General features: G+C 34.5%; 2 protein-coding genes across 2 annotated transcripts; one reads left to right on the top strand and one right to left on the bottom strand.

Annotated features, from left to right (window-relative positions):
• Window positions 1–67: 67 nt before the first annotated feature.
• On the bottom strand, window positions 68–10,779 carry LOC111427170 (U5 small nuclear ribonucleoprotein l(3)72Ab). Its single transcript, XM_023062166.2, has 6 exons — window positions 10,505–10,779; window positions 10,186–10,290; window positions 7,507–10,018; window positions 785–4,170; window positions 490–732; window positions 68–431 (listed from the first exon to the last, which is right to left on the bottom strand). The coding sequence occupies exons 2-6, from the start codon at window positions 10,228–10,230 to the stop codon at window positions 192–194; spliced, it is 6,426 nt and encodes a 2,141-aa protein (XP_022917934.1). The 5' UTR covers window positions 10,231–10,290; window positions 10,505–10,779; the 3' UTR covers window positions 68–191.
• Window positions 10,643–12,267, top strand: LOC111427172 (solute carrier family 35 member E1 homolog). Its single transcript, XM_023062170.2, has 4 exons — window positions 10,643–10,970; window positions 11,217–11,551; window positions 11,603–11,842; window positions 11,896–12,267. Exons 1-4 carry the CDS (start codon window positions 10,643–10,645, stop codon window positions 12,079–12,081), a joined length of 1,089 nt encoding a protein of 362 aa, XP_022917938.1. The 3' UTR covers window positions 12,082–12,267.
• Window positions 12,268–12,611: the final 344 nt, after the last annotated feature.

Below are 12,611 nucleotides of genomic sequence, written 5' to 3'. Positions count from 1 at the left end.
GGGCATTTCCGGTTATGTTGGGTCAACGCTTTTTTGTTGGCATATTTATCAGATTGATTAAAGATAATTTAGTTCTATGCTTTCAGTATTTATTATTTCAATAAACACACATTAAAATTATAAACGTTCAATATTTTATGTATATAAAAAATTAATTAATACTACATTAAACTTAAATTAATATTTCCAAATTAATCGGACTCGCTACCACTACTTTCAAAATCACCAACATCAATAGAAAACTTGTATTCTTGATCGCAACCTAAATAAGCGTCGCTCATAAAGTACAAGGTGTAGTTGTGGTGTCCAGGTCGTGGGGCAACAAAATCCAATTTGACGCGTGCTTTTTGTTGCAAAGTGAGCCTTTTGATTGAAAGTAACGAGTTCGTTTTTGGATCTCCAATCACCACCCACCACCCTTCTTCTCTTTTCTATTAATTTGTAACAAAAACATTACTTGAATAATCATTAAACATTATAATGACTTACTTGTGGGAAAAACGGTGCAATAACGGGCCCACTGACTTCATCCTCCCTCTCTAACTGAACAGCGACTTGAACCGACGATCCCGAATGTATTTTATCTTTGTCTAATACCTCATATGTCATTTCAATGTTCGGGTATCGATTGCAAAATCTTGCGACATCCGCCATTTGGGTGTCGCTTAATTGAAGGAGTTTCGATCTGTCATCATCTTCTAATTCCATTATATCGAAAACAGTTTCTACATTCTATTAAAAAAAAAATAATTAACAAAAAGGTTATAATTTTAATTCAAATTACCTTTTCAGTACATCGCTTAATAATTTCATTAGAAAAATGAGGTAATTGCTTCAAATACGAATCCTTACTCCACATTGCTTGGGTAACCATTTGGGCTAATTCCATAGCGGCCACTGCGGGACTTAACCATCCGTTTGAACTTAACACGTCGACACATGCTTGAATAAGTCTAATCGCTTTGCTCAAAACCGCTTCAGTATCTCCTTGAAGTTCAGCCCCTAATTGAAACCGACAAAGATGCGCTTGTAACAACAGATTTGTTTTGATATGTGGATCGTTGTATTTAGGTTGACCACCATTTGCGCTCGTTAATTTATTCGGTAGTCTTTGAGCCAAACTAGTTAAAACATGATCTTCCCGATGACGTACTAAAACATCTTCATATTCAGCCGCCGATGAAATAATCTCCAAAAGACCGCGAATTTTCGTTTTACTATTTAACGACAAACTAAAAAGTTCTATCGTTGTGTAATTGATGTAATAATAAGCGGCAATCATTCCTAAATTTAACGGCAAAGAATCCATATCGTCCTCAACGCTAATACATTTAGATTGTTCCAAATCAGAAAATGTATTCTCAACCAACTCTGATAAATGATCGGATAAATGCCGATGAGTAACCCCTTGTAAGTTGTAATAATTCGGATTTTGAGTTAATCGCCGATACAAAAACGTCCAAGTCAAGTAATCAACTGCATCTTGTTTGTTTTCGATAGTTTTAGTTACGATTTCAGCGTTGAAGTGGTCGTGTAATCGGTGATCTAAATGACTCTCAACTGGTAAAGAATCGTTTAAAAACTTTTTAAAGAAATCTTTTTTCGAACTTTGGCACATTAAAACACAACGCGCATCATCGTCTTCTAACGGCCTATTCGCTCTACCAACCATTTGAAGCACATCAGTAATGGGATAATCTTCGTAAGCGTGAATTTTTCCGTTATAAAATTGCGTGTCCATTATAATAACTAAATAAGCGAAAATATTTACAGCCCAACATAAATCGCGAGTCACAACGGCGATTTGAACCGCACCGGAATCAAATAATTGCTCAACTAAACGCAAATCACTCGCTGTTAAACCTTCGTGCATATAAGCAACACCCTGCGAAAGGGTTTCTTTTAAAGTTTTATCACTCATACGATCTAAAAATGGTTTTATGTCATCTTCTTCAGCGTGGAAAAATTTGTTTGGTTGTCCTTCTGCTGAAGTATAAGTTAATAAATCGATTGCTGTTAGGCGTGCTTGTTTTCTTGTTGGCACGAAAATTATAACTGGTTTATGAGGACTATGTCTAGTAATTGCGTTATAAACCGGTTTTGACATCGCAATTAATCTAGAGAGGTTATGAGTGATGTTAACACCATGCACATGAAGTTGTAACCCCACAGGGCGAACACTCGGATGAAAATTAAACGTACAATTCGAGTTACAACCAAGCCATTGAGCGACATCTCGATAATCAGTCAAAGAACCACTTAGCGCTAAAATTCTTATTTGACGCTCAATTTGCGATGAAATATATCTCATCCTCGAACAAACTATTTCAATTACCGGTCCATCTTCTCCTCCAATTAAATGGAGTTCATCAACGATGAATAAATGGATATTTTGGACATTTTTTCTTTGTTTCCAACGACGGGATAAAACGTCCCATTTTTCCGCCGTTGTTATAATAATTTGTCCTTTCGCTAATAATTTTAAATCAGTACCGGTTTCCCCCGTTAATAAAACAACTTTTTTCCCTAATAATTGCCCAAATTTATTGTGCCAATCTGCGAAAATCAACTCAGCCAAAGCATCTTTTGGCACCAAATAAACGCATCGCCCGTCTGAGTTTTGTTGAAAAAGTCTCAAAACGGCAAATTCGGCTATTACAGTTTTCCCAGACCCAGTCGGTGCCCCAATAAAAACATTATCATCACTGTTATAAACAGCGTTAAATACTTGAGTTTGTATCGGATTAAATTGGGGGAATTTTTCTAAATACAACGATTCGTATTTTGAGTTTCTTAATGCTGTTATGGGAAGTGGTTGTAAATCTAGTAATTCTGTGGGGGGGAAATTTTTTTCGGGCAGAATTAAGTGCCTAAACGAAACGGGAAGTTGTGTTTCCGCGCCTATCCAACGATCAGAAACGATTCGTAAGAAATATTGAGGCGGAAGTGGTTCGAAAATCGGTACAAAAAATTTCACCAAGTGTTCATCGGCGGCATATTTCGCTTTCAACAAAAAATATTCGTTATGTAAAATAACCTCCGAATCAACATCTTCAACTAAAATCCAAAACGCTTCGGAAGCTCCATGTAACTTTTCATCCCATTGGAAATCTGGGGTTATCGTCAATTCAACTCTTAAGGTCGATCTGGTTATGGGTTGAATATGAGTGGAAAGTTCTAATTTTGGGAATTGATGGACGTATTTATGAATCGTTTTCCCTAATTTAGGAACACGGATTAATTCTCCAATTTCATTTGGACCTAAATCATATAATCTCTCCCAAGGAAAATTCTTTTTTTCGATCTTCTTAACAATCTCTTCGGGCATTTTTCTAAATTGTCTTAGAGGAGACATCGATTGCCACATTCTTTTATCGATCATTTTACACAAAGACAAAGTTTTATCAGTTAATTGAGCCCAACCTCTATGCAAAACAATTTCAAAAATAGCTCGCATCAATCTCGCCGCGGATTGGGTCACATAAACCATATCAGACATCAAAGCGAAACCTTCTAATTTCAATTGAGAAATGTACGCTTGTAATAACACGTTTACTTTCGCGGATGGTTCTTCCATACTTTCTTTAATCGGAATCGGAACTCTTTCCATCAATTTTTGTAGCTCCAATTTCTCCTCTTCGCGTACCGTAATATTTTTAAATTCTCCTGATAACGAAAACACCCGAAACAATTCAATTTCACTCAACATCGGTTTTAATAATTGATTATAAGTAGACATAGTGTCGTGGGTACAATAATAATGAGACGCAATTCTTCCCAATTCCGTTATTTGAAATTGACCGACCTTCCGGTCGTATTTGATTAAACCAGATCGATCTAAATGCAAAGCAGCCGTATGAACGATATCGGCTCTATGTTGTTCTAGAAGCGGATCTTGTTTGAATTGATCGTGAGAAATTGCGTATAACGTGGGTTGTCGCAACATTCTTATGTAAAGATAACTGTAACCTAACCAAGTCACCGCATCTTTAACGCTTTGTATTGATCCTAAAACAATTTCTGCGTTTAACATATCTGGTAATTTTGAAACTAATTGCGATTCAATCGGAAGCTGTTGGTTTAATAATGAGAGATAATATTGAAGTTCGCTGTGATTCGTTATTAATATTCCTTCTCCTTTTGTATCGTATTGTGGTCTTCCAGCACGACCTAAAAAAATTACAAGAATAAAATAAGTTTTTATATAAAATCTGATGACTAGGAAGAGAGAACTAGAAACATTCGGGTTTAGCCGCCTTGAAAGACATTCGGCTAAACATTTTGGTTTAGGTGCACGTCTCTCAATACTTTTACTGAAATAAAAGTAGCACTAACACTAGACCTAGAAACTTTCGGATTTAGCCGTACGTCTCTTAAGACGACTTGTACCCAAATGATTCTAGTTTTAATTGTTATTCAACGTTAGGCTGCTGCATATTTTTGTTGAACTAATTGTAAAATTAGAACTATTACTACAACATCGATTTTTAAATTTAGGGGCCTTGATTTTTGGCACTTAACACGTTCAGTGCGAACAAAGTTGGTGAAATCTTGTAATGGGCTAGAGATATCTTTTCTTAGTAAACAGTCCTAATGTTATTCAGCTACGACGTCTTAAATAATGAAAAGGCTTAAAAACCAGTTTGGGCTTTGTTAGCAGTACGACGCACCAGTGCGTCATACGCACCATCATAAAATTTGGGCAACAAAAAGGCTTACTTCTAAATAACAGAAGCACATATAAAACAATATTTATGAAATATAAACAAACTGTACTCAAAAATACTAATATACAATTAGATCTATATCGGAAAAGTAACACCCAAGTAAAATACAATTAAATAATAATTCGAGAAATGGCCTTTCTAAATATTTTTGTGGTATACTTCAAAACATTTTCCAACGCAGAGATTTGGTTCATTAGGACATTTTTTACAATAATAAGCTTAATCCGTCCTTACTTTATTTCGCCAACATATTTTACAACGGTTTCTCATTATTCTACCTTCTGACCCCGTATTTTCAATTTTCTCAGGAAAATGATTTTCAGGAAGTATTTCTTCGATAACCGCCACACAAAAATTGTGGTATAATATGCGTTTCATGGAATGTTTATTGTATAACAAAAACGAATTATACAGAGTGTGTCAAATGTCTGGAATATAGCCAAGAACTTCGCCATTTCTGGTTTTAAACAAGAATGTTTCAAATACAAGTTTCTTTATTAATCGTGGCGCATTTTTTGGCGATATTTGCTTGTTTGTATTGTTTATGGTTTCGTTGCTATGGCAACCAACATTGTTATTTTAAATGGGATGCATATTTTTTTTGCACAGTTTGATAGAGGATAAATCCCTCTATGCGACGAACATATCAAATCATATGGTTGTATAAGATAAAATTCGAGAAAAAACGCGTTTTCTGGAAATATTAAATCAGCAAATTATAATCAAAATAGGTCCGAAATAATGCCGTTGACAACTTTAAATCTCAAAAAATGACAGTTTCAACAATTATGAATAATTAATAATGTAGTTTCGTCATTGGTAGCCCACTTTTTGGAAGGTTTTTAACACTTCTGGTGTTAAAGATTTTTTGTTTGATATTTTGGATACTGTGGGTTGTGTAATTTGTGTATCCAGATAAATATTGATTGAACAGTGTACAAACTTCACTTTGAGTACGTTTTCTATCACCGTACCCATACATCATTAATATTTAGATTCTTTGTCGTTCGCTTAATTGCGCCATATTTGTTTAAACTGGCAATTTTTTGACATTTAAAGCTGTCAACGGCGTTATTTCGGCGCCTACTTTGCTTGTAATTTGCTGATTCAACATTTTCAGAGATGCATTTTTTCTCGATTTTTTTCTTATACAACCATATGATTTGATATGTTCATTGCGTAGAGGGATTTATCCTCTATCAAAATATGCAAAAAAAAACCTATGCTTCCCATTTAAAATAATAATGTTGGTTGCCATAACAACGAAAGAAAAAACAACGTAAACAAGCAAATATAGCCAAAAAAATGCGCCACAATTAATAAAGAATTTTTTATTTAAAACATTTTTCTTTAAAACCACAAATGGCGAAGTTATTGGCTATATTCCAGACATTTAACCCAGCCTGTATAATAACAGTTGAAATATGTGTATTCCAAGTTTTTTATACCAGCGAAGTGTTTTTTGTACAACAGGGTAATAGGATATCATTTGATCTATATGGTCGATCCCACTCATGTCCTTATTGTATTCCACCAATTGGCTTAGGTTTGATTTTGGGTTCACGTCTTTTATTTACAGTTTCGACGATGTCCTTGGAAAATTCTGAAGATGTTGTATAAGACATCCCTCTTATCCCTTCATATTCCACTCATAACACCATCTCTATACACTGCCTTAGTTTCTCCTTAGCAAAGTTTTTGTAACCACGTTTTGCGGAGATTCCTTTCGGTTTGAACGTAATGTTCCTGTGTAGTATATATTTTGTGTCAATAAATTTTTAGCTAAGCTATAACTATCATAAAAGTTGTCCATAAACAAGGAATGTCCAACGTTTAGGTAATCACCCATGAGGTCCATTACAACCTTTCCCGTGTGTCCTAATCCACCTGTTTGACAAGACCATCTGGTTCTGTCAGCATATACAATTTCATTCCATACTTGTGCCGTTTGTTTTGAATATATTGACGAAAAACGAGTCTTCCTCTCCAAAGAAGCATTGATTCATGTATTCATCGGTAGGGTTTTCAACGAAGTGGAGACACCGCAAAATTAGAAAGAAACGATCACGACTCGAAAAACCAATGTGTTTTCCAATAATCTTTTACTACGTAGTATTTTATTGTATTTGTATGGAATAAAAGAGCAATAAATTGTAACAACTCTTCTTTGCTAACATCTTTCAAACGAGTTATTCGCGACTGTTGTGATGTTTTCATTACAATAAGATCCAACTAATCATCATCCACCAATAAGCGAAAATATTCCTATGGACTCGTATCTGCACCAATACTATCAAGTAAACCAGAGGTTCTCTTGAATGGTATATTTTTCATTGTAGAGTTTTCACTCCAAATATCACCAGTCTCTTCCTGGTAATAATCCTCCATTTCTGTAATTGTTGCTTTTACGTATGTTCAATGAAAGAGCTTCAAAAATTCACCTTTGTCTTCTGAAGTTGATTCGTCTTCAGTTACTTTATACAAGTCCTCACTTTCATCAGAAAAGTTTGATTGTCTAAAACGCGTCTTTTACTTGAATTTTTAGGTTTTTAACTCCAGAAGAGTACTCATTCTTAACTTCACTCATTTTTAACAAATAAACAACACTACTGTGAAAAAAAAACCGGTTTCTGTAATTACGCAAACTACTAATAAAACTGAACCTATTTATCACATTGCAGGTAATAATATGCCTAAGATGTAATCTCATATAGACTTAGACGCACCAAAGCGTCATGCGCACTGAACATGTTAAGAGTCATTAACTCAAGCAACTTACCTAACATTTGTAAAACATCCAAAGCACCCAATTCTGTCCAACGTCCCTTTTCCGGATTATAAATCTGTGTACCCTTAATAATAACAGTGTGGGCAGGTAAATTAACACCCCAAGCTAAAGTAGCCGTTGAAACCAATACTTGAATATGCCTATCAGCAAATAAATCTTCAACTAGAGTCCTATCAACTCTTGTCATTCCAGCATGATGTATCGCAAATCCATACGGCAACAAATCCTTCAACTCTTGATTTTTTACTTGTTCCGCTTCAGTTCGTAAAACCTCCATCGACGCAGAACCTTCTCTTAAGAATTGTCCCAAAGTATCCTTTTCTAAGCACATATCTCGGATGGCCCTTGCGGTTTTTCCAGTTTCTTTTCTTGAATGAACGAAAATTAGTACTTGATTTTTTCCTGCATGTTCCATCGTTTTTTCATAAACAATCTCATTCATTACTTGGTAGCGCTTAATTGCTTTTTTTTCTGTCACCCCAATGTATTGTTGTTCTAAAGCGACAGGGCGAAAACTATTATCGAAATAAAATAATCCTGAATCAGATTTAACTCTTAAAAAAGTTGCGACATCTTGGTAATTGGGTAAAGTAGCTGATAATCCAACTAATCGTACATCTTCTTGCGTGGATTCGATCATTCTGATTGTTCTGGCGACGAGGGCTTCTAAAACAGGACCCCTTTCATCATGTAATAAATGGATTTCGTCAATTATAACCAACCGGACTAAACTTGTAAAGGTTTTTTCACCACCTTTTCGCGTGATTATATCCCATTTTTCAGGGGTACAAACAATAATTTGAGTTGCAGCGATTTGTTCTCGTGTTAATTGATGATCGCCTGTTAATTCTGAAACGGTTAAATTATAACTTGATAATCTTTTAGAGAAATTTCCAACCATTTCTTGTACTAAACTCCTCATGGGGGCCACATAGATTATTTTAAAATCATCTGCGTTAATTGTACCATCATCGTTTATATGTTTTCCAATTTCTCGCATCATACATAGAAGAGCAACGTTTGTTTTACCTGCTCCCGTAGGGGCGCAAACCAATAAATTCTCATCAGAATCTAAAGCAGCTTTACATATTCGACTCTGTATTCGATTTAATGTTCTAAATCCTTCAAAAACAGGTTGCACATATTTGGGTAATTGTTCGATTGGTTCAAGCTTTTCGTTATCTTCGAATGGCTTTGGTTTGAGAGCTGGGACATGAACCTCTTCGTAACCTTTCCTTTGTTTTCTGAACGATCCATCTGGGAGTTGACACCGTTTATTTGCCATAAAATGTGAGCCTTGATTAAAAACAAGATCTTCCAAATCAATTATTTGTCTTGAACCGGAAACTTGAGTTGATGAATTTGCTTGAATTTGATCGTCTAAATTCATTTTTCGCCTGGAACTGTGGTTTAAGGAATCGTTTTCATCGTTTTCTTCATCATCATCACCTTTTCCGGTATCTAAAATCTGCAAAATTTTTACTAGGTGTGAATCCCCGGACATTTTTTCGCGAATTTTTTGCCTTTCTGAATCGCTTTGTGATTTGGCCAATAATGTGCAGTAAAGAATCATTTGTCTTTGTCGTTTTAAAATTCTTATAAAATCAAAGCATTCGTAACCCAATAATAATACCAATTGATTTTCGCATTCTCTATCATCGCCGGAAGCGCTCAAAACATTTAAAACTTCCGCAGCTTTCGCTTGAGACACCATGGCATCATCATAAATTTTTGATAATCTTCTTTGCAACCAATAAGCATCAATGTCTAATGGATGTAATGTTTTTTCTTTTTTCATTTCTTCAACGCCACCAAGATTTTCAGCATGAATGGCACCACTTTCTTTAGCTTCTTCACCTTCTTCATCATCCATTTCTTCTCTAACCTCCCCATACATGTCTTCATCATCTTCTTCCTCTGATTCTTCAAATTGTACATTAATTCCATATGTTTCATCCATATTTTCATCTGTTGGGTTACTAATTTTTGTTTCATCCCCACCAAAATCTGTTATTTTTTTCCCTAAATTAACCAAAAGCGCAAATCTTTCTTCTGCTAACCCTCCAATCAACATCTCTGTTTCCTTCTTCTTTTCCTTCTCTTTTAATCGATCATTTTTTAGCACGGCTAAAACTTCATCAGCCGCACCGCATAAAATATCCCTAGGTTGATCCCCTAAAGCTTCTTGGAGAAAACTAAGAAGGACTTCGTAAGTTTGTCGAGTTTCTTGCGTTTTCGGTCTATAAATTATTCCAACCATTTCATCCACACCTTCAGATAATAAAGTGGCACCTTTCATTCGAGCAAAATCATACTGAGCTTCATCACGTTTTTGTCGCTTCACTTTACGCTCTTCCGCTTTTCCAGGACGAGATCTCTGAGCGCGATCTCCCATTCGAGTTCCAACGAGCTTTCCCACAAGGGACATAACCTCACCGGTAGCTTCATCTCTACTTCTTCGTTCGATAAGACGAACATCAGCTTGTAATACAAGGTTTGAATTCTAAAAAATACGAATAAAAATAATGTTAGGTTATGTTTCGATTGAAGTTAAGTTAGCAATTATAAGGTTTAGGGTTAAAATTTTTGATTGAGTATTTCCAATAAATAAAAAAAATAAAGTAATTCATCGATTTTAGATAAAAGCAATTAATAAATAATGTTACTTACGGCTTTATATTCGTATTGAAGCTGTCTCGCGGCAGCATCCGCCATCTTTTTTGTTTGTTTGACAACTAAAACGTTTTAGTTGCGTTTAATTTTATCGTTGCCAACCTAAGAATTAATAAAGGCGATAGAAATTTCGTATGAATTTGATAACAATTACAAGTATTTCTGATTATTTTTAAGAATCAAATCATTTTACGACTTTCGTATAAAGTTATCGTTTTACATGTTTTTCCTGTTAATCACGTTACATTCTTGAGATAACTTTAATTTTGCCGAATTTCAATAAATCTTATCGCAAATTACATTCTTTATTACTTACAAACAAAAATTGGTCTTTTTCTAAATCAGTTGGAAATGAATGTTTGTTACGGTCGGTCGTGCTCGCTAATTCAGAAATCTACATTCATCTTATTTTAACTTTTGATTTGACGAACTGTCAAGTTGACAGTTGTGTATAATGGCCGATAATGGCAAACACACTCGCGAAGTTTTAACCGTTTTATTTTTATGTGTTTTGTGGTACGCGGTTAGCTCCAGTAATAATGTCATCGGCAAAACGTTACTTAACGAATTTCCGTATCCGATGACGATGACTATGGTCCAGCTGTTATCTATAACGTTATACAGCGGACCGTTTTTCAATCTGTATGGAGTTAGAAAATACGTGGACATCGGATGGCGCTATTATTTCAAATTGGTTATTCCACTGGCGTTTGGGAAATTTTTCGCGTCTGTCTTTTCTCACGTTAGCATTTGGAAGGTACCAGTTTCTTATGCTCATACGGGTAAGGCAAAAAATCATAATAACAATTTTGAGGTTATGTTAAACGTCAATATGGTACAATTTTTTTGCGATTTCTACGTGATTATTTTAGTTTTTTAAATTTAATTCGAATTTTTTATGTGGTTATTTATTATTTTATGCTTTATTAAAAAAAATTTAAATATAGGGATAAAAAATTTAAATTTTTGAGGTTATGTTAAATGTCAAACTTTTTTAATGTTAGTATTAATTAATGTTTTTATTTTAGTAAAAGCAACGATGCCACTTTTTACTGTGATTTTATCTAGACTTATAATGGGGGAAAAGCAAACCTTCAAAGTTTACTTAAGTTTAATCCCAATTATAACGGGAGTAGCAATAGCAACAGTAACTGAAATAAGTTTTGATATGATTGGATTGATAAGTGCTTTAATGGCTACAATGGGATTTTCCTTACAACACATTTTTTCCAAAAAAGTGCTTCATGACACTGGTATTCATCATTTAAGACTATTACATGTCTTAGGAAGGTTGGCCTTGTTTTTATTTTTACCGGTTTGGTGTTTTGTTGATTTGAGTAGTTTATTTCAACATTCAAATTTGGTTAGTTAAAAAAAAAGTTTGAATTCTTGATTTTTTTTTGTGCCTTTTTAGATTCTTAACAATTACAAAATATTGAGCTTGTTATTCTTGGATGGATTGCTGAATTGGTTACAAAACATCATAGCATTTACAGTTTTATCTTTGGTAACACCTTTAACTTACGCCGTTGCTAATGCCAGCAAAAGAATTTTCGTAATTGGTTTGTCATTATTTATTTTGGGAAACCCAGTTACTTTGAGTAATGTTTTTGGAATGTTTTTGGCGATTTTTGGTGTATTTTACTACAACAAAGTGAGTGTTGATGAAATAAAGGGTGTGAATTGATTGTATAAACCTTTTTTTAGGCGAAATACGACGCCAGAAAGGAAACCAAAAAGGAAACTTTGTTGCCAATGACGCAAAAAGCCTGGCATGGTAACGGGACGTTGCTTTATAAACCTTTAAGCAATGGTTTTTTAGCGAATGGCTCGAATTTAAAAGATTCTCAAAGTTTTAAAATTGAGAAAAATAGTAATTTATTATTTGTTTAGGTAAATTAATGATCTAATAACTTTTTCTGTAAATAAAAAATAGGAAAATTATTTATTTTAACTATTGTCAGGAAAAAAAGAAATTAAGATGAGGTTAAAAGTATTATTATTTTATTAAGGTAACCTCGAACGTTTTAAAAAAATCAACAATGGCTTTAAAATTAAAAAGAACTATTTTTCGTTGAATTTGTGTGGATTTTTTTTTATGAAACTCTACTAATTCCTTGTTGATTCATCTTCCTTTGGCTCTACAATCCTATGTGGGTTTTGGCCCCCCTTATTATCTCGCCTCATCTTCCTCTGTAACCTCCCTCATCATTCAAAACGCGTCGTCATAAATCTTCCATGTCCTTTGTGGCCTCCCTCACCTTCCCTTCTCTTTAGGTTTCCACTCACTTAGTAAAGTGTGTTAATTAATTATCGTGATTTGCGTATTGCAATACCAATAGTGTGATATTAGTTGCATACTTGCAATGATGACGTCATAGTAGACGCTGCCTTTATATTGCACAGCGGATTGATGAGGGTTC

Source organism: Onthophagus taurus, chromosome 2 (genome assembly GCF_036711975.1).
Source record: "Onthophagus taurus isolate NC chromosome 2, IU_Otau_3.0, whole genome shotgun sequence".
NCBI lineage: Eukaryota > Metazoa > Arthropoda > Insecta > Coleoptera > Scarabaeidae > Onthophagus > Onthophagus taurus.
Note: the sequence above shows the minus strand (reverse complement) of the source record. Positions and strands in the feature narration are given on the sequence as shown.

Coding starts and splice junctions, on each gene's coding strand:
- LOC111427172 (XM_023062170.2), top strand. CDS start 10,643: ATGGCCGATAATGGCAAACACACTCGCGAAGTTTTAACCGTTTTATTT. Junction 10,971..11,216: donor AGTTTCTTATGCTCATACGG/GTAAGGCAAAAA, acceptor TTTTTATTTTAG/TAAAAGCAACGATGCCACTT. Junction 11,552..11,602: donor TATTTCAACATTCAAATTTG/GTTAGTTAAAAA, acceptor GTGCCTTTTTAG/ATTCTTAACAATTACAAAAT.
- LOC111427170 (XM_023062166.2), bottom strand. CDS start 10,230: ATGGCGGATGCTGCCGCGAGACAGCTTCAATACGAATATAAAGCC. Junction 4,171..7,506: donor GGATGTTTTACAAATGTTAG/GTAAGTTGCTTG, acceptor TAATTTTTTTAG/GTCGTGCTGGAAGACCACAA. Junction 733..784: donor TTAAGCGATGTACTGAAAAG/GTAATTTGAATT, acceptor TTTTTTTAATAG/AATGTAGAAACTGTTTTCGA.